This window comes from Hypanus sabinus, chromosome 20 (genome assembly GCF_030144855.1).
Source record: "Hypanus sabinus isolate sHypSab1 chromosome 20, sHypSab1.hap1, whole genome shotgun sequence".
Lineage (NCBI taxonomy): Eukaryota > Metazoa > Chordata > Chondrichthyes > Myliobatiformes > Dasyatidae > Hypanus > Hypanus sabinus.
In genome coordinates, this window is record NC_082725.1 from 37,055,040 (window position 1) to 37,074,546 (window position 19,507).

At 40.8% G+C, this 19,507-nt stretch overlaps 1 protein-coding gene across 2 annotated transcripts in view; it reads right to left on the reverse strand.

The window, feature by feature from the left end:
- Nucleotides 1-19,507, reverse strand: part of zgc:158766 (uncharacterized protein LOC100009641 homolog) — a 173,966-nt gene that overhangs the window by 34,831 nt on the left and 119,628 nt on the right. For both annotated transcript variants that reach the window (XM_059945321.1, XM_059945320.1), the window contains exons 6-11: nucleotides 19,199-19,292; nucleotides 14,449-14,535; nucleotides 8,933-9,049; nucleotides 7,646-7,744; nucleotides 3,992-4,134; nucleotides 2,364-2,502 (exon numbers count right to left, since the gene is read on the reverse strand). In XM_059945321.1, coding sequence (XP_059801304.1) covers nucleotides 2,364-2,502; nucleotides 3,992-4,134; nucleotides 7,646-7,744; nucleotides 8,933-9,049; nucleotides 14,449-14,535; nucleotides 19,199-19,292 — 679 coding nt within the window. The remainder of the gene's footprint in view (nucleotides 1-2,363; nucleotides 2,503-3,991; nucleotides 4,135-7,645; nucleotides 7,745-8,932; nucleotides 9,050-14,448; nucleotides 14,536-19,198; nucleotides 19,293-19,507) is intronic.

Sequence of the window (19,507 nt, forward strand, 5' to 3'; positions counted from 1 at the left end):
TGCAGCTGCTTTGAGTGTTCTATGGACTCGCACCCCAAGATCTCTCTGATCCTCCACTCTGCCAAGAGTCTTACCATTAATACTATATTCTGCCATTATATTTAACCTACCAAATTAACCACTTCACACTTATCTGGGTTGAACTCTATCTGTCATTTCTCAGCCCAGTTTTCTCAGTCCAGCTGTAACCTCTGACAGCCCTCCACACTATCCACAACACCTCCAACCTTTGTGTCATCAGCAAACTTACTAAACCATCCTTCCAATTCCTCATCCAGGTCATTTATAAAAATCATGAAGATTAAGGGTCCCAGAACAGATCCCTGAGACACAACACTGCCTTAAAATGGACACATCTCAAACCGTCCGTCTGAGCAGGTCCTTTCTCTACCACCTGCCTATCCTCCCTCACACACCGTCTCCAAACTTTCTCTATTTGTGAGCCAACCGTCTCTTCCCCAGTCTCTCCAGTTTGGTTCCCAACCCCCAACAATTCTAGTTTAAACTCTCCCCAGTAGCCTTAGCAAAACTCCCCGCCGGGATATTGGTCCCCTTGGGATTCAAGCGCAACCCGTCCTTTTTGTACAGGTAACACCTGCCCCAAAAGAGGCCCCAGTGATCCAGAAATCTGAATCCCTACCCCCTGCTCCAATCCCTTAGTCACACATTTATCCTCCACCTCATTCTATTCCTATATTCACCGTCGCATGGCACAGGCAGTAATCCCGAGACTACTACCTTTGTGTGTTTAGTGCTGAAGCTAAATTAACAACTGAAAAAAAATCACAAAATCAGTCAAGAATCAGCATTAGGGTGGTTTCCACAAGAAGCCAGAAGGAACATCCAGTACACCAGAGAGGTATGTGGGGAGGGATTGCAAGCAGAACGGATATCAAATTAACAAATGAACAAGGAATGGCGAATAACCTCAAGGGCTGAAAATCTACCCACAATGGAGTTAATCAGTAATAAGTTTTATGCACCCACTAAGAATGGCTTGTTGAACTGTATGCCAGTGTCACACCCCTGGGCACCTCCATCTGAACAGTCATGTATCATAATGTGTTAATGATTGTGTTTGGAGAGGATCACTTTGATGGCCTAGAGGACTGTGATTTTACAAGTTCCTCTGAAATGTATCTCTCTGTCAGTAATTCCCTTAATGCCTGCGCTAACGATCTTCTGCCTAGCTGGGATACTGTAAATTAATAATGCTGGTAGCCTCATTTTCCCTTTTTGCTTCTACTGCTCTTCAAGCTCTCTCTCAAGTTCCTCAGGCTCTATGTCTTTTTGGTGCTCTTCAGACACCAGCTTTTGTGATCAGTATGTCAGGATGTCCAGCACAAATAGACAATGAAGTCTCCACATTGAACTGGTCATTACTACAGGGCATGCTAGACTGATGTGACCAACGAAAACTCATCCCAAAGAGCCTCTTCAACTGCTTTCCCGTCACGAATGGCCCTTGTTGTATTTACATTCAGCTGGAGCATACTGATATAAATAGCCAGGAAAATAAAGCAAAGGTCCTGGTTTCCAAGGATCCCTGCCTCTGGCAATGCTGTCAGCTACAGAGGTTTAGCAATATGTTATTGCTTGAGATGAATAACCACAACAAGCTGCACACTGAGAGAGCGGGGGTATCTTCCTCCGTTGAGTTCAGTCCGCTCTGCTAATGCCAGCGGATTGTCAATGTTGTTGTCATAGAAAAGGGCGGGGGATCTGGGGAATATTGTAGTTAATGCTAGTAAGATATACGAGGCTTTGGTGAGATCTGGAATTCTATTTTAAGTTTTAGAATCAGTACCTTAGGTATGTTAAGCTTGCTTTGAGTGTGCTATAGTGAAGATTCAATTACTGAAGTTTGGAAGACTGAGAAGTAACCTTATTGAAAGATGATAGATTCTGAGTTGGATTAACATTATAGATGCTGACATGATTTTTTTTTGGCTGGAAAATCATATTCTGGGGACACCAAATCAACACAAATGATTGACAATTCCTCTAATCTTTCACTAGCCCTTGCTCTAACCCTTTGCACAAACTTTTTGTACTGACTTTCTCAACTTTTTTTAACCTTGTCTGTCCATTTCCCTCCACAGATGCTGCCTGATTCACCGAGTCCCTCCAGCTTCTTGGTGTGTTGCTTAGTATATGGAGAATCATATTTATTCAAAGCATGAAAACCTCTTAGAAGTCTCTCCCAGAGACCTGAGGTTATTCAAGGGTTAGCAAGATAAGGATTTTGATCACAAAGTAAATCGTGATATGGGGATTGAATAAGAATTTCAATAGCCCCCCACTTCTTATGAATGGTGGCTTGGGTTCTTTATATTATTATGTCAAAGCCTCTCTTTTTTTACCTTGGTACTTCCTTCCTCAAATGTTCTCAAACCTAGAATGATTTGCAGATGTTGCAAGCACTCATTAGACAATTTGACCAATTTATGGACCTCTTCATCCACCTGATTGTAGAGCACTGTGACCGCATCCATTGCATTCCTGAAAACATTAGAAGAATGGACTTCAGTACTTACAAATGAGAAATACAAGTTCATTTGAAATAATTTTTAGATTCTGCGAACAGTATGACTTCAAATATTGTGATTGCAATGAGGTGTATCACTGAGATCCACAGAATTTAACAACTCTTTTGATAATGCAAAAGTCAGATTAATTAGGTTAAACTCTACTCATAAAGATTTCTAAATGCGTATTTATGTCACTGGTTTCCTGATCACGAGCCAAAGAGATTGTGTGACTTTATGAAAATGACAAAAAAGGCCTCAACTCAGTCCCTCATCTGCATTGGATTAGTTAATGGCATATGGATTGGTAATGCTCCTGGGTATGGGAACAAGAGTAGAGTTAGCGTGGGACATAAAAACATACCTGGGAACTTAATTATAAATCAGCACATAAAAAATAGAGAAGTAAGAATCTATAAATCTGCTAATGTCTGAACAGTGGAATCTTGTCCAAGAATACATTAAGGACAAAATTCAGATTTGTCAAAGGTATAAAAATGTGGCAGAAAATTGGCGGGAAGTAAGTTTAATGTAAAATTGGGCAGAATGCATAACTCAGTCCATTGACCTGCTCTATACCTCTAATTGCAAATTGAACCCCAGTAAATCCCAAGTATTTCCTTTATTTTGGAGATGCTGCATTGTCTCATTGTTACACCAACCAAGTCGTTGATAATAGCAATAGCAAGACAAGGAATAAAACATAATCAGAGACAAATACTGTATCATAAATAAAAGTTCTGCTGAAGGATCAGTGACCTGAAATACAAACTGTTTCCTTCTTCACAGCTGCTGCCTGACCTGTCAGTATTTCCTTCCTTTTCTGTTTTTATTTCATATATGTAAATGTTTTAAGAGGTGATAAAATGAAATAGAAAATAAAATGCTTTTTCACAACTCAAAGCACTTCGGAATATTAAATATTGTCGCCATTCACATTCAATGAACACAGCAGCACCTTTTCACAGAGCAAATGTTATAATAACCAAACAATTTTCTTGGTTAAGTGAATGGGGTTGCAGGTTAAGTACTGGCCAAGACACAGGGAGCAAGCTCCTTTCTTCCCCAAAACAGTGCCACCTGAGAAACCAGATGGTTTGATGTCTCATTCAAAAGGCTGCCCTTCTCCAGGTATAGACTGCCTTTGCACTGCACTGTCAGGCTCAATCTTATGAACACAAGAAAGGCTGGCATCTACAAGCACCCACCACAGAAACAAGGGCACAATTTACTGAGCCACAATTGGCAGCAACATCATAACAGTTTCACAATACTGACTTTGAACAGCAGAATACATTCAACAGAATTCATGACAGAAGAATGGCCTGAGTACATCTGCATAGCCAAGGTGTAGTAAATATTATGAACTCTTTTTTTTACACAGCCCAAAAATATCCTTGTCCAAGACTTCACAATTTTTGGAAAGTTCTGTTGCGATACATTGATATTACTTATCATGCTACCTGTAATCGTCAGTGTCACAGAATTCATCTTTTCTAATCCTGGCAAGGACAGTCCCACCTTCCAGACGCAATCCTACCAGCCGGGTATCTTCCAGCACAGATTTCATTATCTTTGTGTGTTGATTGAGGAGCTCAATGGCTTCCTGTGGAAGCAAGATGCCAGATTAAACCGGAGTGTTTTTTTATATATAATACCCACGTTCTGCATAACCCTTTGCAGGTACGCACAATGAAACACTACTTTTCCAAAAGGTTGTATGGTAAAAAATTTGGAACAAGCTTTCATCAATAGCATATTGTGCAAGAGTGCTGAAAGAGTATTCAATTGCAAACTTCAAGATATTATTCGAGAGGAGCATGAAACGGAATGGTACTTTCAGGTCTGTTGAATAGTAGCTGAAGAATTGTTTTCATTGTATAGCCCCTGAGAGGTACTGTACAGGCATGATGGACTAGATAATTTTTCTGGGTATGTGGTTGGGCAAAAAAAATTCCATTTGCAGTTCTTTGCAAGAGGCAAGGACTTTTTCAAACCATAGGCTTACCCAGTGGTCGTGAAAGAACGGTATGAGATGGAGGAACTTATTGGCGGCTTGGATTGTGTTGGGCAGTCAATTATGCTACCATTAGAAGAATGAGCTATTAAAGGAACACAAATAAGTAGGAGCAAGAGTAAGCCCCTCAATTACATCATGCCTCAAGCCTCATCTCATTTACTGTTCCACACAGCCCTCAATTCTCTGATCTTTCAAAAATTACTATGCTTCCTCTTTAAATACACTCAATTTGTGAAGTGGGGTGCCATGTGCAATCATAATCAATTGAAAACGGATGTGGGAGCATGGAGGGACATCGGGAAATCTCCAGGAAGACCTTCTTCATTGCTGCTGCTGCTGTGAGGTCCGGGACTCTGCTGGGAAGAACAGGCCCCCAGTCCTCTGGGTCGCGCTGTCGATGGCCATTGGCGGGGCTGTCTTAAGACGCTCGGCAGAGGATGGTTCTTGGAGAAGCTGTGCCGGAGGGGATGGTCGTCGGCTCGGAGGTTCAACGGACTCGGAGTCCGCTGCGGTCAGGTTGCTTTCGGTGTGTGCTGCGTCTGTGAGGCTGGGTTCGACGGAGCTTTCATTGTGTTCTGCATCTGCGAGGCTGAGTCGGGCAGCGCTGTGGAAGTCCATAGCGGGGGTATTCCCTTCTGTTGCTGACGTGGGGTGGCGAGTCTGTCGGGACCCTGGGAACTTGTGGAAACTGTGTGGTGATTTCTTTTGAACTTATAGTCCTTTAACATCTTTGGACTATTTTTACTGTGAGCATAGCCTGTTTTTTTTAATCAATTATGTTATTGTTTGCACTGTTATAACTATATGTTGTAACTATGTGGTTTTGTTCAGGTCTTGTAGCTTTAGTTTTTGGTCTTGCTTGTCTGGTGGATTTGGAGCTCCTTTCTGAGGAACGCGCTAAGACGGTAGCACAATATTAATATGCAACAGCTTCTCCAGACTCTGGATTGGGGATTGCCAAATGTTATGTGGATTTTCTGGTGTGGTCTTGTTTTGTCATGTGCTTTTGTGGTATCATTCTGGAGGAACGTTGTCTCATTTTTTAACTGCATTGCATTTGTGGTTTCTAAATGACAATAAACTGAATCTGAATCTGAACCTGAATTTTGTATCACACTCTCTCTGGCAGAGATTTGTCAGCCTCTGTGAAGAGAAATTCCTACACATCCCCCATTTTAAATGACGACTCCCTTATCTTGTAATGACATCCTCTCATTTGAGACTCTCCCACTAGTAGAAACATCACAGTATCTTTCCTGAAATGCCTCTTGGAATCAAATACGCATCAATGAGATCTGCTCTCATTCTTCTAAACACCAAAAGAAAATTAGTCGAACATTTTAGCTGTTTATGAAAGGACACCTCTCTCTTTCAAAAAATTAGCCAAAGAAATTTCTTTTGGATGGCCTCCAATACCAATATGTCTTTTTGAATTAAAACAGTATACATTACTGCAGGTTCAAACTTACCAACTCCCAACTGGTCTCTATTTTTAAGCTCCAATCCTCAGCAATACTAACTAATATTCTGTTTGGTGTCTTAAATGCTGGCTGCACTTGCATGTTAATACTTTGTGCTTCATACAGAACACATCTAGATTCTTCTATACTCTTCTGCAGTTTCTTTCTAAACAGATTTTTGGTTCATTTTACCTAAGTGCATGACCTCAAACTATCTTGCAGTAAACTTCATTTGACAAGGTTTCATGCAGTCATTCGAACAGTGATTGTACTGTTGCAGAGTCCAAACATTCTCATCACAGCGCACTGTCCCACCTACTTTTGCATCATCAGTAAATTTGGATATCTTACACCCTATCCCCCTCCTGCAAGTCAGCAATAAAGATTGAAGTAAATTAATGGTCAAGGACTGATCCCTAATTATAGGTTTCCATTTCATCTATATGATAAATGAATCCATATTAACCTACGTTCCACAAAACTACTGGGCACTTAGCTTGTGCCTTTTATGTGGCACCTTATCAGATCTGGAAATCAAGGTTCACCAGATCTCCTAGCTTCCTCCTATTGACTGGTTGGTCCATCCTCAAAGAACTCTACCAAATCAGTTAAACATGATCTTGTTGGCCAGAAAGAACAGTAGTCCACAAATCAGAGAGTCTGAATGTATCGAAGACAGTAACAGCAAACAGACTAATTGTCTTTGTTCTTGCCACTTGCTTGGAAATGGAGGCTGCCATTTTGTGAAGAAACCCAGTTCTCCATTTTGTGAGCTTGAAGTGCTTGGCTTCATCAATGTTTTACAGAAGACACAATGATGCTCCACGTAATCTGGACTAGAGATAATTTCCAAATAAGGAATTATTTGTGAGATGTTCTTTGGTTGGATATAACATGCAGGTTTGTGAATGTTGGGGTTGGTGCCTGCCTGGATTGATTTTAGCTGGTTGCTGATTGAGAACGAAGAGCTAAATATTATCACTGTCACTCCATGGGAAGAGGGCAATAAATGGATGCTGGCTTGGAGCAGAGCCAATAACAAGACGCTAAAGGTCAGACACATGACCTGTGGCCATTGACATTGGAATGCAATATTTAAATTGATAAGGAATGGATATAAAAGTGGATGCTTCGTGTGTGCTGGCAGCAGTAACTTCAAAGAATAACCATCACAGATGCAAGCGTGAGCAACACTGTGTGGAACATGTGTTGAGTGAATCGGGAGTACAGGGAACGCCTGGCCAGAGAAGGCTCTTTTACCCAGGTAATACCTTGGCTTATTCTTTGGTTATTCAGAAGAGTCAGGGATACTTAGCAAGTGGGCAAACAAGGTACTTAGTGTATGAATTCACGTACCTGTTAGGTTAAACAATAAAGGTACCTGTCAGGAAATACAGATCTCTTTGTGCCTCCCTGGTCATTGTTACAAGAGGTGATTCTCGTAACATTTTCCTTTTAATTGATGATGAATAATGTGCACACACAAACACTTCCAGGCCATTAACTCTGGATACCTGCCCATACCCATGATTCAGAAAATCCTCTTTCCAAAAGGTCATTAGGAGAGAGAAAGATTGGTGAGGAGGGTAATGGTGAGGTTCAATCCGCTGTGAGGAAGACGGAGTTATTGAATGCACCTGTGTATTGGACGGCGTTCTGCTAACGTTCAGAGAGTTGATTGAATTCTTCAAGTAGATCAATGCCCTGCAGCAGTTTTTCATGAAAGGCTCCAACTTCTAAAAAAAACAAACACGGAGTTTCAACTCAGATTTATCTCTCCAATGATGTGTGTCCCTTCACAGTTATAAATGGAGAGGGGGCTCATCTCAATGCCTTTCTGGCAGGCTTTTCAGCTTGCACTCTCCGTTACCATGAACACACTCAAACCTCTGCTGACAGCAGAACTAACAACATTTGTATATGTTGACGTTGACTTTAATGGAGAAAAATGCCTCGGCATTTGACCAAGAGCATTTCCAGCAAAATTTGATACTGACCTTAAGGAGATATTAAGGCCAATGACCAAAAGCTTGCTTAAGGAGGTTTTACAGAGAATCTTACACGTTACGTAATTGAGAGGCAGTAGGTTTAAGGGAGGGAATTCAAGCATTTAGAGCTTTGATGGCTGATAGGGAATTGAATAAATGCAGTGATGATCAAGATGCCAGAATTGGAGGATGATGCATATTTTTGAGGCTCAAAGGGCAAGGTAAGGTTAATTAAATCAACAATGGCAAAGGGAATAGTGCCATTTGATAATTTTGGTGCTTTACTGGACAAAGCCTAGAGATACTGCTTAAATAGGATTTTGAATGTGTGGGAGGCCAGGGGTACAGCTTTAGAGGAATGTACTGTAACAGTTTGAGCCTAAAAGCACGATGAGACATTGGAAAGGTCAAACTATATTAAAAATGTGCAAATAACCATTCTCAGTAATGAAAACGAGCTATGAAAGTGCATACATTTATTTAACACAATAACAAGGACGTCAAGAAATCAAATTTATATTCTACTGTATGAAAAATTAAATGATCTATTTTTTTTCTTTGAATGGTATGATAATTTATGAGACTTTTACTGGAATTAAAATGATGCAGACTGGGGCATTTCTGTCCAGAGAAACCAAGAGGGAAATCTCAACAAGGTCCTTGTGAAACTTCATAGCATTCATGTAACAAAATGGATTTTAATTGTTCTTTTTATTTATAGAGTCATAGGACCATGGAAAAGTACAGCATAAAAACAGGCCTTTGACCCAGCTAGTCCATGCAGAACCATTTAAACTGCCTATTCCCATCGACCTGCACCAGGGCCTAGCCCTCCATACCCCTACCATCCATGTACCAATCCAAACTATGCTTAAACTTTGAAATCGAGCATTGAGTCATGATACTATTTCTCTAATTCAGAGAGAATATACAAACCATATGGAAACGGATCCAGTCATTGTGATCGTAAGGAAAGGTTCCTGAAAATTCCTGCGTCAGTTGACAGCCATCGATGTGCCTGTGCAAGCCCTTCAGTGAAGTCACTATTTCATGCTGGTTTGAGGAATTAAACAACAAAATAGATAGTCAGTTCATGTGTGCTACTATCAAACATGAATGCTTGCAATACATGGTATACAGGATAATTGAGTTGAAGCAAGCTTTATTAATACTTCCTTGCCTAAATAACTGTCCATAAGCATCTCAAGTAAGAGAACCAAATGATTTAGACTCATGTAATTAAAACAAGTTTGAATTCAAATTCACACTGAAGTGCACAGCATTTGTTTCAATATAAAACAATCGCCTTCACCATCTCTTTGGGAGATTTTAACCAGGTCAGTCTGAAAAAAATCACTAAGCAACTACCATCAACAGATCACTGTAATACCAGAGGAAACAACACACTGGACCATTGTTGCACCACCATCAATGCCTACCGTGCTATTCCACGCCCTCACTTCAGGAAGTCTGATCATCTGGCTGTACTTCTACTCCCTGAATATATGCAGAGACTGAAGACTACAGCACCAGCAGTGAGAACTAAGGAGGTATGGACAAGGGAAGCACGGATCACCTACAGGACTGCTTTGAATCGGTGGACTGGACTGTATTCAGGGATTCATCTTCGAACCTGGATGATTATGCTGCAGTTGTTACCAACTTTATTAAAACCTGTGTGGATGAGTGTGTGCCCACAAGGACTTACTGTATACTCGCAAACCAAAAGCTGTAGAAGGACCAGGATGTATGTCATCTGCTGAAGGCTAGATCTGTAGCATTCAAGCCTGGCGATCCAGGCCTGTACCAGAAAACCAGGTATGATTTGCAGAGGGCTATTTCAAGGGCGAGCAGACAACTTTGAACGAGGTTGGAGGCAACATTGGGTGCATAACAACTCTGGCAGGATCTGCAAGACGTTTCTTCCTACAAAGCGAAACCCAATAGCATGAATGGCAGCGATGCTTCACTACCAGATGAACTCAACGCCTTCTATGCAGGTTTTGAAAGGAAGAACACGACTACAACTGTGAAGATCCCTGCTGCTCCTGATGACCCTGTGATCTCCGTCTCAGAGGCCGATGTTAGACTGTTTTTAAAGACAGTGAACCCTCACAAGGCAGAAGGTCCCAATGGAGTACTTGGAATGGCTCTGAAAACCTATGACAACCAACAAACAGGAGTAACCTCTTACTGCTACAGACGCGAGTTCCCACTTGCTTCAAAAAGGCAATGATTATACCAGTGCCTAAGAAGAATAATGTGGGCTGCCTTAATGGCTATCGCCCAGTTGCGCTCACATCAACAGTGATGAAATACTTTGAGAGGTTGGTCATGACTAGACTGAACTCCTGCCTCAGCAAGGACCTGGACCCATTGCAATCTGCCTATCGTCACAATAGGTCAATGGCAGATGCAATTGCAAAAGCTCTTCACACGGCTTTAGACCACCTGGACAACACAAACAACTGTGTCAGGATGCTGTTCATTAACTATAGCTCAGCATTTAACACCATCATTCCCACAATCCTGATTGAGAAGTTGCAGAACCTGGGCCTCTGTACCTCCCTCTGCAATTAGATCCTCAACTTCCTAACCAGAGGACCATAATCTGTGCGGATTGGTGATAATGTATCCTCCTCACTAGCAATCAACACTGGCACACCCCAGGGGTATATGCATAGCTCACTGCTCTACTCTCTATATACACATGACTGTGTGGCTAGGCATACCATCTATAAATTTACTGACGATACACCAATGTTGGTAGAATCTCAGGTGGTGACGAGAGGGCATACAGGAGTGAGATATGCCAACTAGTGGAGTGGTGCCACAGCAGCAACCTGGCAGTCAACATCAGTAAGACTAAAGAGTTGATTGTGGACTTCAGGAAGGGTAAGATGAAGGAACACATACCAATCCTCATAGAGGGATCAGAAGTGGAGACAGTGAACAGCTTCAAGTTCCTGGGTGTCAAGATCCCTGAGGATCTAACCTGGTCCCAACATATTGATGTAGTTATAAAGAAGGCAAGACAGTGGCTATACTTTATTATGAGTATGAATAGATTTGGCATGTCAACAAATACACTCAAAAACTTCTATAGTTGTACCGTGGAGAACATTCTGACAGGCTGCATCACTGTATGGTATGGAGGGGCTACTGCACAAGACCAAAAGAAGCTGCAGAAGGTTGTAAATCTAGTCAGCTCCATCTTGGGCACCAGCCTACAAAGTACCCAGGACATCTTCAGGGAGTGATGCCTCAGAAAGGCAGCGTCCATTATTAAGGATCTCCAGCACCCAGGGCATTGTCTTTTCTCACTGTTACCATCAGGTAGGAGGTACAGAAGCCTGAAGGCACACACTCAGCGATTGAGGAACAACTTCTTCCACTCTGCCATCCAATTCCTAAATGGACATTGAATCTTTGGACACTACCTCACTTCTTATAAATATACAGTATTTCTGTATTTGCACATTTTTTAATCTATTCAATATACACATTTACTTGTTTTTTTCTCTCTGCTGGATTATGTATTGCATCGACCTGCTGCTCCAAATTAACAAATTCATGTCACGTGCCGGTGATAATAAACCTGATTCTGATAAACTGTGCTTTTTTAGACACAAGAGGTACTGCAGATGCTGGGCATCTAGAGCAATACACACAATGTGCTGGAGGAGCTTAGAAGGTCAGGCAACATCAATGGATGACAGTGCTTTTATGTTACTTTAGCGTTTAAATCTCAACATATTTTTGATGCATGGTTATATTTTCCATAAAATGGACCTTCGTTTCTGACCATTATTACTAGTGAATTTTAACAAATACAGTGCATCTGCTCGAAGTTGCTATGGTAAAGGTTAACCAACTACTTTCACTGAAACAATGAGAGCAGGACAAGAAGGTATCATTCAAAAACAAGCCTAGAGAACAAAGAAACAGCCCTTCGGTAACATGGATATACAGAAAAATATTATCTTAGTCTAGCAAAATTCCCAAGGCATCATTTAACAGCAAACATTCCAGCAAGAATGGATCAAAGTAAACTGGAGCCAGCTTGCACATGGAGTTCACAAATCTCTTTAAGTTATTTCACTTCTTTCATAGGATAGAGTCATAGAAAAATACAGCCCTTCTGCCCATCTAGCCTGTGACAGACCACGTGGGTGTTGCCGGCAAAATCAGCACCTACTCTCCATTGCTAATTGCCCTTAACCTAAGTGGCATTCTGGATCATTTCAGAAGTTGTGAAGACCCTGGATCAATGAATATTCTTTCCCTCAGAGAGCTGAAGAACGTAGTGAATTTCATCAACAATATTTGATGTAGTTGAGTGGAAGCTTTATACATATGGAAAATAGTCCATATATCTCACTTTGCTGTTTAGGGTAATGCTGGACAGAAAAGGTAGCGGACATTAGACTTAAAGGTGTAAGATATAAAACTCACTGTCCTACAAAATAAGTAAGTGAATTGACAATGGATTTTACCTCCCCCTCGAAACATGTGCATGACCAACCATCCTCTGTGCTGCAGTTTGGAGTGGCCATAGCTCACTACATTCAAAATGCAGAAGAGTGAGGGGTACAGATGTTGGACAGGTCATTATTCATCCTATAGGTTAACTCCACAAGTAGGAATGCTATTGGAGGTGAGGTGCAGAATGTACCATAAAAGATAGAGGTGAGTATTGAAGTATGGCAGTCTTGTTCAATTGCAGTACAGAGTGTGATTGGCTCTGTTGTGGACCCATTGGTCAGAATTGTTTGTCTGCCAGCAGGCAGAAGATGTCAAAGTCAAGGTTGAGCATGTTGTCATATGCACAAGTACATGTTTTCACAGATGCAATGAAGATTTTACCTCTAGCAGTGTCACAGATATACAGGAACAGATACAGTAAGCAGCATTCACAAGAAAAAAACATAAATTTAAAACATATCATGCACAATTTTTACAATAAAGAACACCATTAGATCAAAATTATCTATTTTCTGCAATGTGGTCGAAATGGTCAGAGTGTTGATAAACTGTAGTGATCAGAGTGTTTCTGGGGAGCTCCTGATGGAATGGCTGAAGTGAGTTAGCTATAAAATAGAAATTATTTTCTGGGTGGGGGCAGAAAAAAATAAGAAAGGTTCTCCAAAGTTCTTCTCAATTCAGACTCAAATTTTTTTTTTTTGTAAACTCAGGAAAGGCCATGTATGGTGATTGATAGTGCCCCTGCGTTTTTCTTGGAGTTGTAGCACATTGAAGCTCATGCCAATTGTGCCTCTGTTTAGAGAGTCACGGTGCAATTTAGAGAGCAGCTCTTCAGCAACTGGGAGAAGGGGGTAGTAAGGCACCCTGATGATATATCTCCCTGTGGTGGACAGCAGTGTGATCACTCTCTACTTACTGCTCCTTTCTTCAAGATGTTGAAGATCACAGTGTCCTTCAGGCGCCATGGAATGTGGAAGAACTTCTTGTCAGAAGTTCCTTTTGGCTATGTTTCAGAACTTGCTTTCAAAGCAAGTTGCACTTCAGTTTATATACATCTTTAAAAGCTCCTGTTGATCTGGGGTGCTAATAAAACTAAACACTGTGGGATGTGTGTCAATGACCTCTGTGTTAAGGACCAAATCTCACTAGTTCTTCAAAGTGCTCTTCTCAAGAAGTGCCAAGCTTCATCTGTTCCTGATAATACTTTTGTTTTCTTGGCTGTCAGCAGCACACTCCCTTGGATAGGCTATTGACAGCGTCAACATTGCTGAAGAAACTACAACAGTCATGGCTCTCAGAAGATTGCGCTCTTTAGGTCCCAACCTCAGTTTCCATATATACAGGGCTGAAGTTCCATGGAAATTTGATTAAGGAGTATCTTCACATACTGAAAGTAGTAGACTTTATGGCTACTCAGATGCTATGAATATTCTGTGGCTTGTGTTAATTTGGGATTTGTCCAGCTGACTGAGGAGAAATTTCATTGCTGGATCCAAGAGACCTATAATTTTGATCTTCACACAACAACACTTTGGCTGCTAATTTGATTTGGGGCCAGGCTGATGGAGACAAAAGTGTGGATTAGGTAGGGCTCATTTCAGCAGTCATTGGAAACTATTACAATCAAAGTAATTTAGAGGCCCTTGTAGTTTCATGCTCAAATAATATTAGACAACTTGTGTCAGTGCCTGAATGGGATACTTTCAAGTATTTCTGGTTCTGAAGAATCAATATTAGATATGAAAATGTTGTGTTCCAATTGTTTTGTTAGAAATATCCCACCAAAACTTTCTAGAAAGTAGACTCAACTGCATAGAAGTTAACATATGAACAAGTGGATCCATGCATTAATTGCTATCAACACGCAAACCCATGCACATGAACATGCTCCCCTCTAACATACGTTCCCTCAAACCATCCTCTACATGATCCCAATTAGCCCACACTTCAGCGAAATTCGGATTTACCTGAACAAGAGGATCTCTTTCAGGTCTAAATGTTGACTCTCTATCAACTAAAACCAAGACTGAATTTATGGCATTTGGAATGGCAACCTGTTAACAAAGATCAATATATTATTAGAAGTGGGAAACATCTACATTCAAAGGTGTATGTTATCAAACTTGATATCACATTGTGTCATTTGTTCAACTTAAACAATACAGTTAATTATTTTGTTGCTTTGCATGCAGATTAAAATTAACAATCCAATGCAGAGTGCTTCAGTGGCAATTTTTGCTTAAATATAAAGTTGATGCACCAATCCCTTGCCTCAAATTTATATAATGCCATAGTACCAGAGCTCCCTGGCTGATCAACTATAGCATTCATCACATGAGAAGTGCCGTTGGTTGTAAATCTTGAATGACTTTCATTTGTGATAAGTTACATACGGTACACATGCTTATTTTTATTAGAGTTCTTATTAAAATTCCACAGTATTGGAAAAAGGAGACATGAAGGGAATGTCTGCAATGCCCAGAGAGTTGAAGGTCTTTGCATGGCAAAACAATTAGAGATGTGGAAGGATCTGAGAATCCAGAATTCCCAAAGAACATGCTCCCTCACCCACTTTCACACACAGACTTAGTGAAGCTTTTCTGGTGGTCAATGCAAAGTAAAGGGGTATTTTTGAGATCAATGGGGAACACAGAAGCTTTCCCTGAGACTGGAGCCAGACGGTTACAAGGCAAGTGGGCAAGCGCTCTATTACTCCATCACCTTCAGCATGAAACCCCCAGTCTGGTTTCTGACCCATTGCAGAGAAGAGAAAGCAGGAATCCCAGATAATCCAAGTTATAGTGCAGTGCAGAAACACTGCTCCCATTTCATAAACACAAGAGATTACGCAGACGCACAAAATCTTAAGCAAGACACACAAATTGCTGGGGGATCTCTGCAAGTCAGCAGAATCTATAGTGGGAAACAAATCGTCAATGTTTCAGATCGAGCCCCTTCATAAAGGCTGGGAAGAGAGGGGGAAGGAGCCAGAATAATAGGGTGGGGAAGGTTGAAGCTGGCAAATGATAGACGAGACCAGTTGTGTGGTGGGGAAGGTGTGTGGGTGAGGGAGTGGAGATAAAGGAATCTAGGAATAACTGTGCATAGTTCCCTGAAAGTGGAGTCTCATGTAGATAGGGTGGTGAAGAGGGCTTTTGGAACGCTGGCCTTTATAAATCAAAGCATTGAGTACAGAAGTTGGGATGTAATGCTAAAGTTGTACAAGGCATTGGTAAGGCCAAATTTGGAATATTGTGTGCAGTTCTGGTCACCGAATTATAGGAAAGATATCAATAAATTAGAGAGAGTGCAGAGACGATTTACTAGGATGTTACCTGGGTTTCAGCAATTAAGTTACAGAGAAAGGTTGAACAAGTTAGGTCTCTATTCATTGGAGCGTAGAAGGTTGAGGGGGGATTTGATCGAGGTATTTAAAATTTTGAGAGGGATAGATAGAATTGACGTGAACAGGCTGTTTCCATTGAGGGTAGGGGAGATTCAAACTAGAGGACATGATTTGAGAGTTAGGGGGCAGAAGTTTAAGGGAAACATGAGGGGGTATTTATTTACTCAAAGAGTGATAGCTGTGTGGAATGAGCTTCCTGTAGAAGTAGTAGAGGCCAGTTCAGTTGTGTCATTTAAGGTAAAATTGGATAGGTATATGGACAGGAAAGGAGTGGAGGGTTATGGGCTGAGTGCGGGTAGGTGGGACTAGGTGAGATTAAGGGTTCGGCACGGACTAGGAGGGCCAAGATGGCCTGTTTCCATGCTGTGATTGTTATATGGTTATATGGTTAAAGATTAAAAACAATAGGAGACAATAGGTGGAAGAGGTGAAGAAGAAGGAAATTGTTTTAGGGGAGCAGTGGACCATGGAAGAAAGGGAAAGAGGATGGGCAGGTGAGGAGAAGGGGTGTGAGGTAAACAAGAATAGGGAATGGAAAAAGAGAACGGGGTGAGTCACTGATTCCATTTGAAGGACTGATTCCATTTGAGGGGAAATGAAGTGAAATCAGGATTTTTGTAAATTATTTTACTGAGATCCCTCTATCTTCATTCAATCTAGCATTATTGTGAACCTGCAATTATTCAAAAATGGACTTAGGAAGTAAGTAAGAACCATAATCAGTACAAAGCATTCCCTTTTGTACAGTGCAAATTGTCATCTGAGTGCAATTCAAAACCTGAATAAATTGCTTCAATATTTTAAAGAGAGAACCTTATCATAACCATCACAGCACAATGCGGAATAGCAAAATGTTCCAGCAGTTGGTAGCTAAAAACAGAAAAGGCTGCCAAAGGAAATAATAACTTTTTGGTTTCCTATTATGGAAACAAAACATTTCAATGAACAATAAATGTATGTTGGTGTAATGTTTACTGAAGTTGGAAGGCCATCTCAACACAAATTTAATTAATGCACTCCTTTGCCTTTCTTTATAATCCTGTAGATTGTACATTTTATTACACGATTATATATAAGTTTAACAATATATCCGGATCAGTGTAGGCCTTTAAACAAACTGGTGTGCTCTGCTGGGGAGTGATTGCATTCATGTTGGTGAGGGATATCTATTATTCTCCCTCCAATAACACAGACATGCATCATTCAGCTGTGATTACAGAATCCAATCCAATTATTTTCACAGCGTAAGGGATGTCCTTTGGACGCAGAGGTCAATAGAAAGAAGAACTGTTTTGAGTTTTTGTCCCATCCCACAGTTTTCCCATATGTGCATAATGTGAACATTACTGCTTCACGTTCCAGTGAGATTGGACATCTTGTGAAGATCAGCGTCTCTATTGTTGATCCACAGTCACCACCATCATCTCTGCTCCTGCTCTCATCTGAGATCTCCTATGCCAGAACAGTCCGGGAAACAAGCCTGGGCCTTCCAAGTGCTACACAACTCTGCCACCAGAGGGAGTCCCAGTCCCCAAAGCATCAAAAATAGTAACAGAGAAATCAACTGGAAGAGCCAGAAATCTGACATCAAATTAGAAAATTCTAGAAAGGCTCAGCTTGTAAGTCAGCATCCACAATGTAAAAAGCCAGTCACTGGATCAAACCAACGTGAAACAATCATCATGAAGGGGAAAAGGACAGAAAAATGGAAAAGCTGGAGTAGTATGCATCAATGCTAGAAATAAATGAAATTGAAATAAATAAAAACAGTAAATGCACAGAAGAAAACACAAAAAGGATAACAATATAATACAAAAGTTGAAACAGAAAAGAACATGATATGAAGCGTACATACAGTAAGCAGCTACTAATAGAGTTAGTTCCAGATATTAATTTTTGTAACAATCGTAGGCAATGTCATCTAAACCACAATTGTTTCCTACTCACCTTCGCATTGGTTATTGCATTCAAATAACAGGAACTAAAAGTAAGTGCTACTGGGTTTAGTTTTTTTTTCTTGGCATAGGAGAATCAATGGAAAAGCCTTCTTTGTAAAACAAAGCCCAGTCAATGCTCTTAAATAATTTGTAGGAAGCATATTTTCTTCTTCCGAATTATTACAGCAGGTAACTTAACCGTATCCTATTAACCTGCTTTGTCTCTGTGGACTAAGGATCTATGTAAATAAGCTATGAGAACACATGTAAGCTTTAGAGAAGGATTGCAGAGGATATAATAACAATCTGCTTCATCTTGTCCCAGGCAGGACTCCAGATCGCAGCAGAAAGTTAAGGAGAGTTCAACTGGAAATAATGTATGGAAACTTTATTTTGCAGAGCAAGGGTTTAATGTGCTGAGCGAAGTCATTGGGAAGATAATAGTTCACGAAAGATGACTGAAGTGATTCTGCCCTGCATGTCATCAGTTTGGTACTCACTGGCACTGGTGAAGGCTATAGCTCCTCCTGCACAGTATTTCCAGACATCATCAATTCCTCTTACCATTTTATTCCTCTTTTCCTGGCTACTAGTAAGATGTAAAATACCACATCAGTTGTGGGATATGAATCTTATCCACTCCTCTTTATCAAGGTATATTTTCATATAAATCTCTCCTTCCCTGAAGCAATACATTTTCTGTATTCAAACTCCAATACCAATGATTGAATGTCAAATCCCTTGAGTTACAAACACATACTGTGATCGACAGGCATCAGTTCATTAATTGTGTCCATAAGCTCCCATCCGCATCATATCTCTGTCTAACAATGCTTTAGACGTTCAATCAGAATTTCGTATCATTAACTGTAAAATACTAGTTGATCTTGCATCACCCTCTGCACAGATTTTTTACTCTGACAGAACACTCAGCTTCTCCAACAAAATCAATAGTTGCTTTAAACACCCAGCAGGCCCAGCAGCATCTGAGAAGGAGAGACACACAGCTCAGGTCAATGATCCGTAATTACCCACATATTAAGATGTTAGGAAGGAGTACAGATAGATATAGATTGGAGACCAAAAGACACCAAATGATATCATTGGTGGTCCAGACTGAGAAAGAATGATGATCGCTTGGTAATTACAGTTGATGTGTCTGGAGGAAGTGTAAGACCAAGACATAAGAGCAGAATTAGGCCATTCAGCCCAACGAGTCCACTGTATAAATAGAAAGAGATGCATTAGATCACAGGAGAGAAGAGAAAAATACAGTAATATGGTTGTGAAACATTCTGCACTACAGTTACTGGATATCTAAATGAAAAGTGATATTCTTAACATTGTCCTGTCAGTTGCTGACTAACATCTCACCTGCAGAGCAGTTAAAGCTTTGAAGAGGGTGGGCGCGGGTGAACACCTGCGAGCGTCCACCAGCACAGTCAGTCCAAGTTCTCGCACTTCCTTCCTGCAACAAGCAAACTGCACAATTAAACAGTTAAACTTGGATGTGGTTCAGAATTCCATCTGTACTTGTCCCCCTGCCCCTCCCCACCGTCACCACGTACATACACATTTCAGGATGATAACTTGATAGCCACAAAGTTGCACCGCTGTGTAACTAAATAAACTTCAGATCATTCTGACAGAATTTTCAGTGACTGTGCATTGCATGTGTTCAAA